Source organism: Cetorhinus maximus, chromosome 4 (genome assembly GCF_964194155.1).
Source record: "Cetorhinus maximus chromosome 4, sCetMax3.hap1.1, whole genome shotgun sequence".
Lineage (NCBI taxonomy): Eukaryota > Metazoa > Chordata > Chondrichthyes > Lamniformes > Cetorhinidae > Cetorhinus > Cetorhinus maximus.
The window spans coordinates 40,219,793-40,241,493 of NC_135882.1; the positions used below are offsets into that span (position 1 = coordinate 40,219,793).

A 21,701-nucleotide genomic window follows, 5' to 3' on the forward strand; every position below is an offset into this window, starting at 1 on the left:
GGGCCTTGAGTCCCAGATGTGCCTGCGAAAGCAAGGAGAGATAATTAGTGCATGGCAGGGGACTGCGGAACAGGGGAACTGACTCACAGCATGGCTGTCTGATGGATGTTGCACTGGATCCTCACCTGGTTGAGCACAGCCAACTTCCCAGGAATGGTCCAGATTGTCGCCAGCCAGCTGTGTGACTATTTGCAAAGGACCTTGATGTCAGTCATTCCTCCACCAGTCTGCAACCTCTCCCTTTTATTGTGTGCCAGCTTGTCTTGCATGAATACAGATGGAGAGAATGTCAGCAGGCTGCCTTCCAGGCCAGATGATAAGGATACCTGGCATGTGTGGTTTGTGAGCGGTGCCATGGACGGGATGAGGATAGATGAAGGTGTGTGTGAGAGGGAGTGAATGGTGACGTTCCTTGAACTGGCAGTGAGTGAGATCCCTGTGGATGTGTGATGAGTTTGCGAGTGTGAGAGTTGAGAGCGATCAGAAGAGTGACTTACCCTGGTGAAACGGAGGAGATCATTCATCCTCTTTTGGCACTGGGTGGCTCTCCTCTTTTGCAGGGCGTTGGTGCTGACCACCGCTGCTACCGCCTCCTATCCTGGATTGGTGGCCTTGCTTGCTGGTCTTCACCCAGAGAGCGAATAGAGGACTTAGCAGCAGGCCTCCACAGTATCCAGTAGGTGCCTGAGGGAGACGTCGCTAAATTTTGGGCTGCATTTTTCCTCCCTTTGGCAGCCATGGCTTTGCAGCAGCTTCCAATGCCTTAGAGAGTGCCCGCTCTGTGCCCTTTAAACATGGTACTCAGATTACTGAAGGCTGAGGGTGATGGCGGGGCAGGCGAATCAGAGGCCGCCCCACCAGCGACCTGGCGTGTTTCCTGAGAATACATTATTAATGAGGCAGGAGGTGCCTGGAATGGGATGATATGGCGCGAAAAGTGGCCAGCAGATAAAACACCCTGTTTCCCATCCGCTACTGCACTTTGTGCAAATCTGGGATGATTCTTCCCTTAGAAACAAAGTGGGTGACTTCCCAAATAAGGTCTCCTAGATGTCCACCAAATCTTTATCTGGATTTCCCATTGCTCTTGTGAAAACTACAATGGCCAACTGAGATAACCCCAAGGAAATTCACTCCAAGTAGTTTTTATTTTAAAAAACAGATAATAAACCAGTACTTTGAACAAAGTTGCCCCTATAATGTAGCCATCAGAGTGAAGTATTGACCGATTCTAACAACATAATAGAAAATCAATTTATGACTTTTTAAAGAACAGAATTGTGACCAGAGAAAGATTTTTGTATGTTTTTTAGTTTTTTTATGCAACTCCCTTAACAGCAGCATTCACAATCTGAGTAGACACAGGGAAACGAAAAAGATGTTCTGTCCTCTATAATATGCCAAGTTAGGTCAGTAAAGAAAGAATGTGCATTCATATAGCACCTTTCATATCCTCCGGATGTCTCAAAACACCTAGCTGTCAATTAATTACTTTTACAGTGTAGTCGCTGTAGTAAAGAAAGCAAACACAGTGGCACAACACGATCCCACAAACAGCCACAAGGTATTCCAACAGGTCATATGTTGGTGCAATTGTTGCTTGAGTCAGGTTAGTCAGAACAATCCACTGGCTCTTTCAATAGTGCCATGGGATTTTTACATCCCACCCAAACAGAAAGATGTCCCAAGTAAAAGACGCCACTTGCAACAAGGCAGCACTCTCTCAGTACTATACTGAAGTGTTATACATTACTACCTCTTCTGTAGTATTACTGAGTCAGTATGAAGAGAGAAGCATGATATTATGGCAGGTGTTAAAATAAGTACAAGCTAAATATGACAACTTCACCTGAAAGATTTTTTGTACAAAGGAAGAAACTGTTTCATTACAAGCAATTGCAAGAAAAGTTAAAATAGTGCTTGTAGACGAGCCTAACTTTAGCTACAGAAAGACTGAGGTTTAAGAAGTGTAAACTATTTGACTGTCATTTTTTTATAATAATTATGCTGCATAACATCTATCCATAGCTTCAATTTTATACATTTTATACATAATTGTAAATTAAAATTAATTTACAGTCTATTTACTGAGCTTCACAATTCCAATGAGTTAATGCACTTTTTACGCACCTTCATGCCTAATTTTAGCATCCCAAAAGGCACCTGACCTCTCTAAAACAACACCTGACCTGCATCATGGTGTCCCAGGACCATGTCCAAAGAATATCTTACCTCTCCAACAGGATATCTTGATTATCCAAACAAATCCATAACGTTCAGACCTGCTCCTACCAGGTCTAATCTGTACATGTCAGGTTTCAGACACACCTCACACCAAAATCACACACGAGGGGTGGCAGCTGCCTCTGTGAAATGCGAATGCGCGAATCCTGATCTGAGTTCTTTCCCGCCCCTGCAAAAATGGTAAGTGCCATGTTTGGGGAAGGGCTTCCGTATTTGGGCCTCTTCAGCCAATTTTCCATGACCTGGAGGCTCTCTGTCATGACAAAAATCTAGGCCAAAATAGTTAAAGGTGGGATTTCAGGATGTTATGCCTATTACTTCCAGCTACATATGGGCCATCAGTGAGTTATTGTATTACTACTAGCTATGAAACGAATCTGGCTGTTACCCAGTATTAGTTATTGGTGCAATTTCAGTGAGTTATAATTAGTTATAGAGATCAGAGTTCCTCCATCCTCTAGTTTTTCCTTTGAAAACTGCACCCCCTTCTTTGCTTCCCCTTATTCCCACCTTCAGATTCCCTTCTTCCCTTGCACATGGGTGGCTACCTGGTTCTCAGAGCTTCTTACCCGATAGCTGTTGGCACAAGAGCACGAGTAAAGTTACTGGACATCATGCATCCAACCAAATGCAGTGACATTTGCAGGTGTCATGTGATTAGATGCCACATGATCAGATGTCATGTGGTCAGAATGTCACATGTTCCAACCAGAGTTTTGAACCCTAAAGTGAGTGTACGGTTCATGTTTTACTGTTAAATTGGGTTAATCCCTGGGCTATGCTAACACAATGACAGAAGTGAAAAAAACCAGTTTCAGACTGTAAAGGCACAGCCTACTTATAGAAACATTTAGCCTAAATAGCATTTGAATACATCTAAATTATTAACACAAGAATGCCAGTCTTAACCATAGTTAGTTTCTGATCCAGCTTCCTAAATGACACCAGCTCAACACATTAACATGTTCTATGAATATGACGGAATGCTACAGAATCTTGTTTTTTAGGTCAGCTCTTGACAATATAAAGACTTGTTTCACATACTTTTGTTTAAAGAGGACAAAGAGAAATATCATTATTTAGTTGGTGAGTTAGGGTTTTTTCTCCATGCCTATATTTACATGTTTATTCAGCATCTATGGAATCCTTCTTTCCGAACTGAAACTGCAAATTGTTTTCAATTCTGCTTTTAATCAGCAAGGAGTAACCTCTTGACTCTGCTTGTACTGGAAAGGTCAACCAAACCCAACTTAAATGCCTGAGGTGATCCAAAATGACCCGAACAGGGCAATTTTTGGTTGAAATACAAATACCCAAATTTAGTCCGTCCTGACCCCTTCAATAAAATATGGCAGCACACACAGTTACGGAGAAATGAATGTGCAAAGCCATTACTGAGAACAGACCATTTGGTCTACTGAACCTCGTTCTTGTACTAAATCACTTTTGCCATCATATTTGGAACAACCCCAGTGTAGTAGCTTCTATTATTTTGCTTGATAATTTATTGCATTTATCATTCTATCAAATTCAAATTAGGGGTTGCCAACCCTCCAGGATTGACCTGGAGTCTCCAGGAATTGAAAGATTAATCTCCAGGACACTACCGCAAATCAGCCCTGCAGAACAATCAAAAGAGCATCAAAAAGTAAACTGTATTTGGTTTATTTTCTTTGAACACATCTTTTCCTTAGTTATAAAAGTGTTTGAGATCGGAAAAAAAGGCTGTTTGATTCAGTCAAGTCATCCAATTGAGTGATGAGAGTTGTTTCACTTTGATTGGTGTCGGAAGGTGAAGGGTGTTTTGGGTAATCAATGGCAGGAATGTGGAGCAGGGTAGTAGGAAGCAGGAGGTCATGTAATGAAACCTTCAGGAATATATTCAATCAGAGTTGGCAACTTGGCACTGACCCAAGATTTTAAATCCACCACTGCCAAGAAATCCTGCTTTGGCAGCAATGGCACCATTAGGGCAGTGGCACAGGACTTCCACCCACCGAAGTGATCTGCGATTAATACCACGTGATCTCTCTAGGGTCAACATAACATTTCTACAGTGGGATTTCCACCCGCACTGAGGAAATGGCCACTAATGTGACATCAGACATCTGCGGCAGCTTAAAAGGACAGGCAACCAGGGTGATGCAAAAAAGAGTGCTGGTGCAAATGAAGAGCTAAAATTGTCACATTTCTATTTTTCCCACTCCAAGTCAAAAGATTGCGCATTCAAGTCCTACTCCAGGACTTGAGCAGATAATCTAGGCATCCCACTTAAGTATAGTACTGAGACAGTGCTGTACAGAGAGACTGACACTGCACCATTGCACCAACTCTCTTTTCCATTTTCCTCACTGCAATACCGCACCTCACCGCCAGCAAATTACCCATAGGCATGGAGATAATCTATAGCACAGGTGGAAAACTGTTCAACCTACACCACCTTCAATCCAAAACCAAAACCACTCCAATTTCAGTAATTTAGCTCCTGTATACAGATGATACTTGTGTGTGCACTTAGTCAGAAACTGAGCTCCAGGTGATTGTCGACTCCTTCGCTGAATCATATGTTTCACTAAACACCTGGAAACTAAGAGCCCCTTCCAAACTGGTCTCACAGCAAAACACCTCCCCGCATCAATTAAGATGAACAGCAAATTCCTGGAATATGTGGATTATTTTCTGTATCTTGGGTTCCTCTTGACAAAGACAGACACAGACAACAAAATTCATTATCGCCTCCAATGTGCCAGCTCAGCCTTCAGCCAACTGAGGAAAAGGGTATTTGAGGAGCAGGATCTCAAATCCAACATTAAGGTCATAGTTTACCGGGCCGCCGTGATCCTTGCATGCTTCAGAGACTTGGACAACCTAAAGCAGGGGGTACATGGTGGCGTAATGGTAATGTCACTGGAATAGTAATCCAGAGACCCAAATCTCACCATGGCAGTTGATGGAATTTAAATTCAAGCAACAAATCTGGAATATAAAGCAAGTCTCAGTAATGGTGACCATGGGTGGAATTTTCCATGCCCACCAGCATCAGGCGTGTTTGGCAGCATGAGTGGACAATATGGCGAGAAGGCCAAAAATCAGTTTCATGACGTCGTGAAACCAGTTTGCAATCATCCATTCTGCCAGTCAATGATGGGCCGCGTTTCCTGTCGTCGGACATCGGGAACCTCACTGTAATGCATCTACATATCATTATAAGCCCAGCTCGCCAGAATCATCGCCCATGCTGGATCATCCAAGCACGTCGACGCGTTTCACAACTGTGCACAGTGACGTGCACCTGGCGAGCTGCACTTCGCTCAGGACTTTGAGGTTTGTTTGCCTACCTTGATTCAGGCAGCACACGCGGTCATCAGTGCCAGGCTTCACAGGCAGCACCACATCACTTTTAGGAGGGCTCCCAGGCAGGACTCTACCTAACAGACAGGGATGGCTTTTCAATTGCTGTAGGGCTAAGAATTGCTTGGGGAAGGGCGAGAAGTGGCCTCAGGCAAGGGAAGAAGCTGCAGGATGAGGGCTGTACTGGGGAAGGGGGGTATCCAACATTGATCTGTGCAAGTGGCCTCAAGATGGGGATGGCTGAGGAGGCAGTCTTCAGAGGTGATGAGGCCAGATGGAGATGTGAGGGTGTGTGTGAGAGAGTGAGTGGTGATGTCCCTTGAACTGGCAGTGAGCAAGATGCCACTGAATGTGTGACGGGCTTGAGTGTGTGAGTTTAGAGTGATAAGATGGTTTCCTTACCCTGGCAGCAGGGGTGAGATTATTCATCTTCTATCTGCATTGGATGGCCAACCTCTTCTGTGCAGCATTGGCACTGATCACCACTGCCATAACCTACCAAGCCAGAGTGGTAATGTTCCTGCCCTTCCTGTGGCCGGACTGGGGATACAGGACATCAGAGTGAGCCTCCACAGAGTCCAAATAGCACTCGTGGGGCCTGTCACTAGACCAGGGGCGCTGCAGTCTTCTTGCCTTTTGGGGCCATGTCTTCTCTGCAGCAGTCGCAGGCTGGAAGCACTGAAAAGTGTGTGCGCAGCTGCACTTTAAATGTGGCGCCCAGCCTGATGAAGCTGCAAGGTGACAGCGTAGCAGGCGAATCGGAACCCGCCTGACATTGAAATAACATCTTTCCCAGGAGTGCATGACTAGTGAGGTGGAATTGGGACGATACAGCATGAAAAGCCAACATTGTGGCTGGTGGGTAAAACGTCCTTTTTTCCGCCCGCTTCCACCCCATGAAACTATCATTGATTGTCATAAAAACCCTTCTGCTTCATTAATGTCCTTCAAGGAAGAAAATCTGCCATCTGTACCTGGTCTGGCCTACATGTCACTCCAGATCCACAGCAATGTGGTTGACCCTAACTCACCACCACCTTCTCAAGGGCAATTAGGGATGGGCAACAAATGCTGGCCTTGCCAGTGATGCCCACACATCATGAAAGAATAAAGACAATAAAAAGCAGGCACCTCAAAGCATTGGAGAAGTACCACCAGCGATACTTTGGCAAGATTCCCCAAATCCAGCAGCAACAGCAGTGTCCTCTCCCAAACCAACCTGCCCAGTAACAAGGTGCTAATCACTCAAAACCAGTTCTGCTGGGTGGGTCGTGTTGTTCATATGCCTGACACCAAACTCCTGAAGCAATTGCTCTACTTGGAATTTTGTCACAGCAGGAAACTCCCCGGAGTACAGTGGGAACATTTCAGCATCCCTGAAGAGATCAAACATACTCATGAGAGACACTGGTTTGTGATCAACCAAAATGGAGAAGGTTCATTCGGGAAGGCACTAAACAAATCAAGAGGCTTCATCAGGAACATGCAGAGGCAAAGCTGAGGTGTCCGAGGGAGTGCGCAAACCTCCAAACAACGCATCTACCCAAAGCTTCAAACGCCACCTGCCCCACACGTGGCAGAGTCTGCAGATCACGCATTGGACTTATCAGCCATCTCAGAGCCCATCAAACTGGTATGGAAGCAAGTCATCCTTGATCCCAAAGGACTGCCTAAGAAGGAGACTGAGGGAGTGCTGTATTTCAGATGAAATGTTAAGCCAAGGCTTTGTCTACCCTCTCAGGAGAAGTAAAATCTTCCATGGTAGCTGTTGGGAAGGGTTGAAGCTAACTTGGTGGGGAATAAGAATTAGAATGTAGTATTAAAAAAGAACAAAGTGCATGAAGGGTTTGGAGAGACAGGTAGCACTAGAATAATTAATACAAAGGGATTAAGTGGGTACTATATTAAGAAGGATTGAAATAAGGTCTAAATTATGCTGACAGTGCATGTATGTTAATGGATGAAGCATAGTAAATAAGGTTGGTGAACTGCAGGTACAGATAGTCACATGGGAAATGAGGTTGTGGTGTTTAATGGGGACCCTAGCTCAAAAAATGGCCCAACTAATTACTAAATTTTCCTGGACACAAGTTGTTAAGGGAAGATAGAGAAGAAAAAAAACTTAAGGAGTATTGAGTAAGGATAACATTACAGCGCTGGAGAAAGAGGACGTCTATTTGGTTAGGGCTAAGAAACAATAGAGATAACATTACACCATTGGGTTAATTACATAGGCCACAAACTAGTGGGAAAGATAGAGGAGCAAAGTTGAAGGGAGATTAGAGAGGGGTGCAAAAACTATAAAGTGGTACTAATGGCGGACTTCAATTACTCTAATATAAACTAGAATAGTAATTGTGTAAATAAAGAGCAGAGAACATTGAGAGCTTCTGAAGTGTGTTCAGGAGAATTTTCTTGATCAGTGTGTTTTTAGCCCAATGAGGATGGGGGTATTTCTGGATCTGGCTCTGGGGAATGAGGTGAGTCAAGTGCATCAATTATCAATGGGGGAACATTCAGGGAACAGTGAATTAGGTTTCGATTAGCCATGGAAACAGACAAAGTGGGTAGTTTGAGTTGGAAATTTCCCGACTCAGCAAACTCACCTCAATATAAAGTGCCCTTTTACGTACTATTTTTGCTCTGGGCATGGGTGCCGGATGAGGTTGGGCCCACTGTCCCTAGAGGCAGATCGGAGGCAGACACAGGGGTAGCCGAGTGCTGAGCCCGCCTCAGTTCTCTGGGACTTCTTCCAGTTGTTTATTTACAATTTAGACCCTCTAGCTCCCACCCCTCATACCCCATCAGCCGCGCCCCCCACTCCCAAGCCATATCCATGCCCCCATGCCAGCTCAATGCCAGCTAGAGCCCCTACCCACCCCCACGGCCCCTTATAGCCCCATGCCAACTCATGTCACTCGCCCATCTAGAAATTTCCGACTCGAGCTACCATTGGCTCCTCATATTCTACATGCCAACTCATGGCCCTTCCATACCCATTCACCTTGTGTACACTACGTACTAAACCAATTAACCCTGTGATAACAACAACATCTGTGAAACTGCTGAGAAAATAAACACTTATTCATAATTTTTTGAATACAAAACCAGTGTTCCCACAACCCTATAAAAGTGTCAAACAACCCATTTAACTATCAATGGTTTCAAGCACTTGACGCCTCTTACCTTGTATAAATAAACATTGAGACAGTGACAAAAGAGATCACAGAAGAGATAACTTATAAAAATAACTTCATAGAGATATCAATCAAGTAAAGTTAACACTTCTCTGCACCTGTATAAATAAAAATATTCACATAATCTTTTATGTAGGAGTCTGTGCTCTCAGCTAAGCCTCATTATGCATACTTGGCAGTATACTCTATGTGCAGAACCAATGAGCCCTATAATAACAATGGTATTTGAGGGACTGCTTTAAAAAAAAAACACCCACTGATAATTTTCTTAAAAATGACTGCTGTGGTTACGACTATACGGACAAAACTTTTAGCTTGATGGGCGGGCACGCACCCAACCCGCTCGAGCATAAAATGACGCGCGTTGACGTTGAGCGAGCATCCCGACGTCAACGCGCAATTTTTCATTCAGCAGGCGCCGTGGGAGTTGGCAGCGTGCCCGAAGACAATTAAAAGGACTGTTAAGGCCACTAAAAAGATAACTGAATGAAATTTTTTTTGCTGTCCGTCCAACCTTATGGTTGGCAGGCAGGCGAAAATACCAAGCGGCCTTTGCATTTTTTAAGAAACCTCATCCACGGGTGGGATGAGGTTTCTTAAAACAAATAAACATAAAATAAACATTTTAAAATTTAACTAATAACACGACCCTGCTCGTGTGACAGAGTCTTATAACATTTCTAATTTCTTAATTTTTAAAAAATACTCTTCATCTCCCTGAGGCAGCTCTGTGCCTTAGGAAGATTATCATGCGTGCACTCGGGTACAAAGTTCGCGCTCACCCCGCTCGCTGCCCTCCCCCGTCCACAAAGGCAGTGCTGAGCGCTGCCACTCACTTTTCACACTGGGCGGGCCTTAACTGGCCCACCAGTGTGAAATTTCCTTCCGGCCTCGATTGCGGGTGGCGGTCAGCTTCCCGACCACCCCCGCCGAGCCTGCCCGACAAGGGCAAGATTCTGCCCTATATAAGTGTTAATCAAACAGATTTTTAAAGTATCAATAACAGAAGATATAACCACTTGATGCCTCTTTATCAAGTGCAAATAAACATTGAGCCATTGACAAAATAGATCACAGAAAAAATAGCATATAACATCATTGCTCACCTTGTTGCCCTTTCAATTAGACCCTCAGTAAATTCTAATTCATCCAAAATTCTATTGTCTTTTTCCTATGCTCTATTAAATTTTGCTTCCATATCATTGGTGGTGGGGAAACGTCTAGAAACGATAATTCTTGATAAAATTAATAGTCACTTGGGCAGATGCAGGTTAATTAGGAAAAGTCAGCATGTATCTGTTAAGGTCCAATCATGTTTAACCAACTTGCTTGAGTTTTTTGATGAGGTGACAGAGAGGGTTGGTGAGGATAATACTGTTGATGTGGTGTACATGGACTGACAAAAAGCATTTGATACAGCGCCACACAACAGACTTGTGAGCAAAGGTACATCTCATGGTATAAAAGGGGCAATAGCAACATGGACATGAAATTGGCTGAGTGACAGCAAACAGAGAGTAGCGGTTAATGGATCTTTTTCAGGCTGGAGGAAGATTTGTAGTGGAGTTTCCCAGTGGTCAGTGTTGAGACCTTCGTCCTGGCTGATATATATTAATGACCTAGCAGGTGATACAAAACTTGGAAACATTGTGAACTGTGAGGAGGATTGTGTAAAACTTCAAAAGACAGACAATTTGGTGGAATGGGCAGATAAGTGGCAGATGAAGTTCAATGTGGAGAAATGTGAGGTAATTCATTTTGGTAGGAAGAGCGTGGAGAGACAATATAAAATAAAGGGTACAACTCTAAAGATGGTACTGGAGCAGAGAGACCTGGGTGTATATGTGTATAAGTCATTGAAAGTGGCAGGTCAGGTTCTTTGCAAGCAATTTCATCTGTCTGCCCATTTCACCAATCTTTCTATTTCCTCCTGCTTTCCACTTAATTGTTTACTCTAATTCTGAATTTCATGTCATTGAAATGTAGAAATTAAACCCAGGTCATTTTAATATATATCAAAAAGAGTCATGGTCCTCATACAGATCACTGGGAGACACCACTGTACACTTCCCTCCAATCTGAAAAACAACTGTTCACAAACACAAAGAATCTAACAGTCAATAACTCTTGAAGGTAAAAAATTGTAATTTTAGAACAGAGGTAGTGTAATATTGAATTTGGTAATGAAGGCAGGATGAATTGTCACATTTTTATCCTATAATTACAACCAATTTTACATTTAACAGTATTTCATATAAAACTTCTATTTTGCGTTGCTCAGTAGACATCATTTAACCAATTTTAAATGCTGAGCGTACAAATGAATAAAACCTAGGTCATGGTGATTTTTATATTCTGCAGTGAGCCTTACCTTTGTGTTGTGACTGTGAACTCCAAACTTTCCTGCTCCCCAGACAGGTGACTTGTGTCAAAAATCACGCTGAATTCATACTACAGGGTTAAAGAAAGTATTTGGAGGTGAACAAATGAACCGATGAAATCTTATCTATCTTCCAGAGTATTATGATGACCGACGGTGCTGAGTGCTACACTCACTCATCTTTGCTGATGTTTTGCAATGCAAGATAGGCAATGAGCTACATCCACTTTCCGGTTACCCTAGGCATTTTAATGAGCTGTCACTGTTAACCTTTATCCTAGGTCCAAGGCAGTTCTGTCAAACAATCTATAGCTTTATCTAATCTAATATAATCTAATGGATTCCTGGGCCTCAAATTCAAGAGAAAGCATAAACAACATATGCAATGCCTTCAGTGGGATACATGCGATAATAGTGGCTCTTAATGTGGAGACCTGTGAGCTCAAAACACAATGATAAACAAAAAGAAAAAAAAAGTGTTATACAGAGAAAATAAATCTGGATGAAATAAAAAGAAATTCAAGAGGAAAAGTATCAATGCCCTCAATAATTTAAAAATCTCTGATAAACACAAATTAAACATCACACATATACAGTACCATGGGAGGTCACTGTATATACCTCCGGCTGATAAATCATCAATGAAGCTAATCTGACCAACGAACATTCATACTGTTTTAGTGCACAGTCTGTCATCTGGAAAGTTAGATGGCAAAATATTTTAAAATATCTTACAGTAAATGTACTGATAAGGAATGGTGGTCATGATAGATATGAGGTTGTGGAATAACTCCCAATGTAATTGTTTTCCAGTTCCTGTCGCTTAGTTGAATTGCCAGGTTGTCACTGCTGAAGAGAATAGGAGATGTACAATGGTGCTGGGGAAGGTTAATAGGCAGTAGAGGGGGAGAGGAAGGGGTCATGGAAAAGGATGTAGAAAAAGGGATGAAAGAAAACAATCTTGGAGATAACACAAAGCATTGGAGAAAACAGGAAGATCATGATGTGACATGCTGACCCCTGAGGCTGAACCTCCTATATGCTGTTGAGGGAGAGTCCAAACTGGGAGCAAGGTTTTTGACTTCAGAAATATTATCTAAAATGAGGTTGGGTTTTCTGCTTCACCCCTTTCCATTTTCTGCCTGTTCACTTGTATGGGAAATTGTGAGCTGACCATGACAGAAGCATAAAATCTCAGCCAATCAATTCACATGGCATATAAACAATACAGTGCATTAAGCCAAGTTTCTAACTCCTTCTTCCTTACCAGATCTTATATAAAAATAGTTCAGTGCTTTCTATTTTTAAAACTGTAAACAAAAATTACACTTGTTTTCCTCTCTTCATTTTGCAGCAGCAGTTTCCAAAAAGGAAATGTAATCACAACACCATTAGTCATAGGAGCAACCCTTGACCCTTCATGAATGTGATCTACAAGGTACTCAATTACTGATACTAGTGTGATTCAGGATATATGCTTAATATGGAAATTGCAATATGTGGAATATTCAGGTCCTGAAGAACATATTTTCAAGACTAGGCCTTCAACAAGTTGAGAGAAAACCAACAAGAAGGAAAAACCAACTTGACCTCATCCTCACCAATCTACCTGTCACCGCCGATGCATCTATCCATGATCGTATGGGGAGGAGAGACCACTACATAGTCCTTGTGGAGACAAAGACCTGTCTTCACACTGCGCACACCCTCCATCATATTGTGTAATACTACCACTGTGCTAAATGGGTTAGAATCAGAAAAGATCCAGCAGCTCAAAACTATGGATCCATGAGGTGCTGCAGGCCATCATCAGCAGCACAGTTGATTCCACCAAATCTGTAATCTCATGGCCCAGAATATCCCTCACTCTACCATTACTGTCAAGCCAGGGGACCAACCCTGGTTCAATAAGGAGGAACAACAGCTGGCATGCCTAAAAATGAGTTGCCAACCTGGTGAAACTACAACACAGGACTTTATGCATGCTAAACACTGGAAACAGCATGCGATAGACAAGTGCTTGGTGAATTTTGGAATGTAGTCTATCGCACTTAATTACAACCCATGAAATTAACCATCCATTAATTCTCAATATACATTCACATCACACAAAGCTCTGGAGTGTAAAATTCAAAAAATAACCCCAGGTAGCTTTTATTTTATCCTACAAAGAGTTGTAGGAAGGTATAACTGCTGGAAAAATAAAGGCAAGTGTTTGGTTAAAATGTTAGTGAAGCCTATAAATCAGAGAGATGATCAAATAGCATGTGGAATAAGGTGCTGCTGTGGAATGGAACTGATCAGAGTTGTAACTGAGTGTTGTGATCCTATGTAGATATCTGGAAGTTTAGTGGAATTCAGATGGAAATGTGCTCTATGGTTCACACATTATGACTTTTTGGGGTATTGTTTGTCTCCTTTGGGAGACTGAATGGGTAAAATGGAGTCCATGTTAGTTGTGTGGAGAAATCTGATTTGATGTGCTCATAGGCCTTTTGTCATTCTACACTTCATTTTTTTAATACAGATTTATTAAAAAATGTACGCCTACAAACACTTCTTGTCAACTTTTCCATTATAAATTCCTGTGACCACATTTATACTGGAAACTGCCTATGTAAACTTCTCATGCTCTAAGTAGACCCTCCCACCAGCATTGGTATGACATTGTCTCATTTCTGACCTGAAATAAGGCCTGAACTGAAGTCCCTGTGCATCAATCAAACATCTTTTTCCACTTCCCAAATTAATGCAAATTGTATTATTTCATGTCAAGTAATAATAAAGTATTATATACGAAAATAAGACAGAATGTTTGATTTCAAAATGGGGGCTGAGTCATGTCTCCATGCTCCTGTCAATACCTACTCTGTTCTCTCACCTCATTTCACTTCAGTACCATACTTGGCTTTCACTCTGTGTGCCCCACATCACAGAAGATCAATGATATCAATGAGTCTTATGCATGGTACAAATTTCCAGAGTGTCACTCTTACTTCCTGAAACACATTCCTCTCCCGCCATCACATCCAGGTCCATTATTGCTGCTACCCAAGGCTGTACGATATCTTCCACTAGATGGTCTCAAAGAGTGACAGTTAAAGGGGGGTGTGAGAGGGAAGAAATCAGTGAAGCCAGGTTCCACCCACCCCAGCCCCTTCCCCTTGCACTTACACATGGTGGGCAGGCAGTGATGGTCTCAGCAGTGGTGGGAGGTAAATGTAGTCGGAGCAGAGGTGCAACAGTCAGCCTTACTGCTGGATTTTGCTTCATTTTTCACCAATATCCTACCCAATTTTGGAAGGGAAAGCAGAGAAAAATTCAACAAAGAGGTTTGTATTTCTCACATTTCCTCTTCTATATACTGCGACAAGGAAAGTCACACAGTTATATTATCTTGGGATTGCTCTTTGATGAATTTTGTGTACCTCAATGTGAGGGATGTTGGTGCTGGTGAAAATAAAGCTTTCTGTTTCAGGCAACCATTATTATAAAGAATCAGTCTCAGGCCAGGCACAACATGGTCAGCTGAAGAGTAAAACTCCCTCTATTCACGTTATATTGATAGGGTGAGATGAATGAGGGGGGGGGAGAAGGCTCATGTGGAGCACACATAGGCCTATTCGGATGAACGCTTATTTCTGTGCAGTAAATGAAATGTTGAGGACATGATAAGCTGCTATATAAATGCAAGATCCTTGTTTCTTAATTAGTGCAGAATCAGAGAGAGTTTATGCTGTAGGTCCAAATCCATTAGGAACTGAATTTGAAACTGCCCAAACCAATTTCACAAAGGACTTTCATCCCATCAGTGTGAGCTGGAGTTCAAGCGGGGTCCTCCGAGGTGAAAGTTCAGAATCCAACTTGCAGCACTTCCCAATCTCCATTGCAACGTCATTCTAAATAAAATATACTAATATGTCGAACAAAGGGGGTAATCTTATCGCCCAAAAATGAATGAGCTTGGGTTGGGTGGGAGTTTAAAATGTTAAGAATCTGAAACTGGAAAGCAACCCACTTCAAAGTCCAAAAATTCTATTTTTAATGGTGACAGGACAAGGAGCAAGCAACTGATTCGCTCTCAGGAAACCGATGAGTTGTTGAAACCTTTTGAGGAGGCTGCAGACTTATATTTTATTAGGATTTATATTTTTCACCCATAAAGGCCATGTTACCCCAGCTTCAGGGAACCTAGCAGGTAATAGGAGGCACGAAGGGCTGGATCCATCAGCTGAGTGCCTTTGTAGCACTGCTTATGGGCCAGGAGAAGCAGGAGTATTTCTTCCTGACCCAACAAGTTAACCCTGCAAACATACCAGACTTCCACACCCTCCCTGCCCTCAACACACCTTATCACCAACTCCCATCTCTTCCCTTGATCTCTGACTCCCCTCCAATCATACCGTGAACTTCCCCAACACCTCTCCTCCAACCACACTCTACCCACACCCACCACACCCCGATCTCTAACCTCAACAACATTGTAACTAAGTGCTCCTGGCCTCTTCTCAAGTGTTACCCGCCCAACAGCCAGCCAAGCTTGTCAATCAGGCAGACTTCCAAGCGGGGATCTGTTCAAAAAATACACATGAAGCGGAGATAAAAATTCACAGCTTTTGTGGACATCTGACTCCTGGGATTTCTGGCCATAATTCCTCCCCACCACCGAGAAACCCTATCCCAGTAAATGTCATGGGCAAAGTGTTTTGGACTACAGTAAAACATTTCTTGCTGAGTTTATTTACAACACTGATTTTTGTCCCAGACCTTCACCCAGAAAAAATTACATCACTTAATTAATTTCTTCAGATTTCATCCAGATTTAGCTTATTTTAAAGAAACTTAAAGCATGCGGAAAATAAGTAATAACAGATGGCAGCCTTATGAATCAAACATAACATTTAACTACTTAATAAATAACAATCAATGTAGCCTTATGAATCAAACAACACATTTAGGCATTTCGTCCTGTGCTAAGTTGCTGCATTTTGTTGAAAGCTGGACTGACTGGTATTATAATCACCACCTGTTAGTAAATAGGGGCTTCTGATGAAAGGTTGAATACAATGTATTAATTAAAAGGACCCAATGACACACTTAGGTCAAACCATTTAAGTTAAATCAAAGCATCATGATCACACCTAGAAATAACTGGATTCTTATGTCCAAGACATGAATTCAAACCTTAGTCTTGATTGACATCCAGAGTTAGCTACTCAAATAGAAGGTAAATGCCACTGAGTCCAGGAAAATATTATTAGTGGAAAGCAGGAATGAGGGAAAAGTGTAGACACATAATGTGGAGTTCTGAGAGAATTAGAGAAATGTTTTACAGAACGTTCCCTTAGAGTATTACTAAATCTGCAATTTTGATGGATCAAATGACCCATACTCATTCTGTGCTCATGTGTGTTTTTAATGAATATGCTTCTGTCATATCTCAGGGAAGCCAGACTAGCAAACATCTTCATTCCTGAAGGAGTGTTAGGCAGGGAGGGAGATATGGGCAAGCAGGAAATTCACTATAAGCTGCTAGATCTCTCTTACCCAACAAAGCAAACCTCTTGCAGAAAGACAAACCATAATATTGGTAACTCCTGTTATGGTGTTCAAGAGGGCGCCAGAGGACAAGTGGAATTGGAACAACAAAAACATTGACGTAAAGTGATTGAAAAGAAAGGACAAGAAAGAGTCCAGCACAGGGTTAACCTATGTAAAGTGGAGCTGTGCTGTCAGCATTGTGAAGGCAAAGGAAATCCATGCACAATGACAATGACTAACCAGCCAAAGCTTTAGAAAAATTAATCAAAACAGGCTGTTACTGTACCATCTGGTGTAAATATAATAGACTCAGCACTCTACCTTGGACTGCGACCTCATGAAAGGAAATCCCACGCTGCATTTCAGGAAGTCCGACTCCATCAGTTCACAGTAAGTGCCCTTTTCTTCCTGAAATGATGGGCAGGGTAAGAAATTACCAATCACAACTGGACAACTGGTTCTGAACAATAGTCAATAAAAGTGACAGAAGATTATTTTATTCCTAGGTAACAGTAATTAAAGGACTATAAGGAAATATATGAACTCATTACATTACAACTTTAAAAACAAATCTTTGCAATTAAGGCCTGTAAAAACATTCTGGAGAATATTTCAGTCCAGTTCTCAGGAAATGTGTTAATCCTGCAGTCTCATCAGTGAATATTTTTATATGTGCACTCCCATAGAACCGAGGTCACTGAGAAAGTGAACTCTTTTCTGCTTTACACCTAATCAGATAGCTCTGTTTTGTTCAGCATTAATTGTAATTTCTGGTAAATGGAATTGGTGCTAATGCTGGCAGAAAAGTCACTGGCATCGCCAGCCAAAGAAAGTTGAAATCGAAAACAAATCACATAGTGGTTGAATCATGTGGGTCACAGCTAGCCAGTGATGTCTAAAATTAAAATAACAAAAAATTCTAGAAATGTTCAGCAGGTGAGGCAGAAACAGAGTTAATATTTCAGGCCAATGACCTTATTTTCTCACACAGAGAAAAGAATTGGTAAAGTTGGTAGCATCTCACCTCTAAGTCAGAGGTTTGTGCGTTGAAAATACACTCCAGGGCTTGAGCAGATCATCTAGACTGACAATTTAGTGAAATGCTCCTGGTGTACTGCGTCATCAGCGGTGCTGTCTTTTTGGACAAGTTGTTAAACCAAGCTCCTAATTCCCTGCTCAGGTAAATGTAAAAGATCCCATGATACCATTCAAGGAAGAACAGTAGAGTTTTCTTGGTGTCCTGATGACCAACATTTATGCCTCAACTCACAACGGGAGAAACAGATTAAGGTTGTTCATCTGCTTTGTGGTTGTGAAATTTTGCCATGTTCAAATTGGTTGCTGCCTTTGCCTACATAATAACAATGACTACTTTTCAAGAAGGAATTCGGTGATGTGAACCACTTTGGTTCACCACTTTGTGACATCCTGTGGATGTGAAAGGTACTATCTTAATTCAAGTCAATTCTTTGGGCAGAATCGTCCCACAGTGTGATAGTGGGCTGTGACGGCGGTTTTCACACTGTATCATCCCAAACCGGCCGCATTAATTATGCATTCCCGGGAAACACGCCGTTTCCATGGTGGGTGGGCTCTCATTCGCCCGCCACACCATCACCTCGTCGCTTCATCACACCAAGCACCATATTTAAAGTACAGCCACGCTCAGTGTTTCCAGCCCAGGGCTGCAGCAAAGAAGGCACGGCCTCAAAAGGAAGGAAAACTGCAGCCTTCAAGCACCTTTTGGACACCCTGGAACTGTGATGTCTTCTACCCCCACCCTGGCCGGAGGAAGGGCAGGAACATTGCCACTCCGGTTTGGTAGGCAATGGCAGTGGTGATCAGTGCCAATGTTGCACAGAAGAGGTTGGCCATCCAATGCAGATAGAGGATGAATGATCTCATCCATGCAGCCAGGGTAAGGCAACCATCTCATCACTCTAAACTCATACACTCAAACCCGTCACACATTCACTGGCATCTCACTCACTGCCAGCTCAAAGGACATCGCCACCCATTCTCACACACATATCCTCACATGTCCATCTGGCCTCATCTCCTCTGGAGACTGCCTCCTCAGCCCTCACCATCTTGAGGCCACTTGCACAGATCAACATATGCCCCCACACACACCCTGGGGTACCCTCCTTGCCCAGTACAGTTCTTATCCTGCAGCCTCTTCCCTTGCCTGAGGCCACTTCTCCCCTTTCCCCAAGCAAGACCTTGCCCTGCAGCTGGCTGATCTGGTAGGGAGAGACCTGTGATCCGCCCTAAAAGTGATGTGGTGCTGTCTATGAAGCCTGGCGCTGATCACTGCGAGTGCTGACCGAAGCAAGGTAGGCAAACAAATCTAAGTCCCAAGCGAAGTGCAGCCCGCCAAGTGTACGCTTTATACATAAGAACATAAGAAATAGAAGCAGGAGTAGGCCATTTGGCCCCTCAAGCCTGCCCCGCCATTCAATAAGATCATGGCTGATCTGCCCCAGGCTTCAACTCCTCTTTCGTGCCAGCTCCTCATAGCCCTCAACCACCCGATATTTCAAAAATCTATTTATCACTTCTTTAAATACTTCCAGTGATCTTGCCTCCACAACTCTCTGGGGTAGAGAATTCCAGACATTCACTACCCTCTGAGAGAAGAAATTCCTTCGCATCTCAGTTTAAATGAGTATACCCTTATTCTATAACTATGCCCCCTAGTTCGAGATTCCCCCACTAGTGGAAATACCTTCTCGACATCTACCCTGTCAAGCCCCCTCAGAATCTTGCATGTTTCAATAAGACCAGCCCTCATTCTTCTAAACTCTAATGAATAAAGGCTTAACCTGTTTAGCCGTTCTTGACAAGTCAACCCATTCATCCTAGGAATCAGCCTCGTGAATCTCTTTTGAACTGCCTCCAATGCCAGTATATCCTTTCGGAAATACGGGGACCAAAACTGTACACAGTACTCCAGGTGCAGCCTCACCAACACCCTGTACAGTTGTAACAAGACTTCCCTATTTTTAAACTCGAACCTATGAGAAATATAGGCTAAAATTCCATTTGTCTTCTTAATTACTTGCTGAACCTGCATGCTAACTTTTTGTGTATCATGCACAAGAACACCCAGATCCCTCTGTGCTGCACTTTTTTAGAGTCTCTCTCCATTTAAATAATAGTCTGCCTTTTGATTCTTCCTACCAAAGTGCATGACCTCACACTTTCCTACATTAAATCCCATCTGCCAAGTTTTTGCCCACTCACTCAAGCGATCTATATCCCCTTGCAGATTCTTATGTCCTCCTCACAACATGCCTTCCTACCTATTTTTGTATCGTCAGAAAATTTGTATACGTTACACTCTGCCCCCTCCTCCAAGTCACTAATATAGACAGTAAATAATTAAGGCCCTAGGACTGATCCTTGTGGCACTCCACTAGTTACATCTTTCCAACCTGAAAAACACCCATTAATCCCGACTCTCTGTCTTCTGTGTTAACCAATCCTCAATCCATGTTAATGCATTACCCCCAATACCGTGAGCTCTTATCTTGTGCAATAACCTTTTATGTGGCAACTTATTGAATGTCTTCTGGAAATCCAAATACACTACATCTGCTGGTTTCCCTTTATCAATTCTGCTTGTTAGATCCTCAAGGAACTCTATCAAATTTGTCAATAATGATTTCTCTTTCACAAAACCATGTTGCCTTTGTTTGATTGCGTTAGACTTTTCTAAATGTCCTATTTCTTCCTTAGTATTTGACTCCAGCATTTTCCCAACGATAGATGTTAGGCTGACTGGCCTATAGTTTCCTGTTTTTTGTCTCCCTCCCTTCTTGAACAGGGGCGTCACATTAGTGGTTTTCCAATCCGCTGGGACCCTCCCGGAATCCAGTGAGTTCTGGAATATTTCGACAAATGCCTTAACTATCAGTTAACTATGCCTTAACTATCAGTCCTACTCCGGCCCCCTCCCACAACTCTTTCTCTGGTACATCGATGATTACTTCGGTGCTGCTTCATGCTCTCGTCGGGACCTGGAAAAATTTATTAATTTTGCTTCCAATCTCCACCCCTCCATCATTTTCACATGGTCCATCTCTGACACTTCCCTTCCCTTCCTTGACCTCTCTGTCTCAATTTCTGGTGATAGACTGTCCACCAATATCCATTACAAGCCTACCGACTCCCACAGCTACCTCGACTACAGCTCCTCACACCCCGCTTCCTGTAAGGACTCCATCCCATTCTCTCAGTTCCTTCGCCGCCGTCGCATCTGTTCTGATGATGCTACCTTCAAAAACAGTTCCTCTGACATGTCCTCCTTCTTCTTTAACCGAGGTTTTCCACCCATGGTAGTTGACAGGGCCCTCAGCCGTGTCCGGCCCATCTCCCGCGCATCCACCCTCACGCCTTCTCCTCCCTCCCAGAAACTTGATAGGGTCCCCCTTGTCCTCACTTATCACCCCACCAGCCTCCGCATTCAAAGGATCATCCTCCGCCATTTCCGCCAACTACAGCATGATGCCATCACCAAACACCCCTTCACCACCCCCCCGGCAGCATTCCGTAGGGATCATTCCCTCCGTGACACCCTGGTCCACTCCTCCATCACCCCCTACTCCTCAACCCCCACCTACGGCACCTCCCCATGCATACGCAAAATATGCAACACCTGCCCCTTCACTTCCTCTCTCCTCACCGTCCAAGGGCCCAAACACTCCTTTCAAGTGAAGCAGAATTTCACTTGCATTTCCCCCAACTTAGTCTACTGCATTCATTGCTCCCAATGCGGTTTCCTCTACATTGGAGAGACCAAACGCAGACTGGGCGACCGCTTTGCAGAACACCTTCGGTCTGTCCGCAAGAATGACCCAGACCTCCCTGTCACTTGCCATTTTAACACTCCACCCTGCTCTCTTGCCCACATGTCTGTCCTTGGCTTGCTGCATTGTTCCAGTGAAGCTCAACGCAAACTGGAGGAACAGCACCTCATCTTACAA

The 21,701-nt window shown here is 43.2% G+C and overlaps 1 protein-coding gene across 1 annotated transcript in view; it reads right to left on the minus strand.

Moving 5' to 3' along the window:
- itga9 (integrin, alpha 9) overlaps window positions 1-21,701 on the minus strand; it is a 574,702-nt gene that overhangs the window by 149,799 nt on the left and 403,202 nt on the right. The window contains exons 19-20 of the mRNA XM_078540091.1: window positions 17,035-17,121; window positions 11,164-11,243 (exon numbers count right to left, since the gene is read on the minus strand). Of these exons, the coding sequence (XP_078396217.1) occupies window positions 11,164-11,243; window positions 17,035-17,121 (167 nt within the window). The remainder of the gene's footprint in view (window positions 1-11,163; window positions 11,244-17,034; window positions 17,122-21,701) is intronic.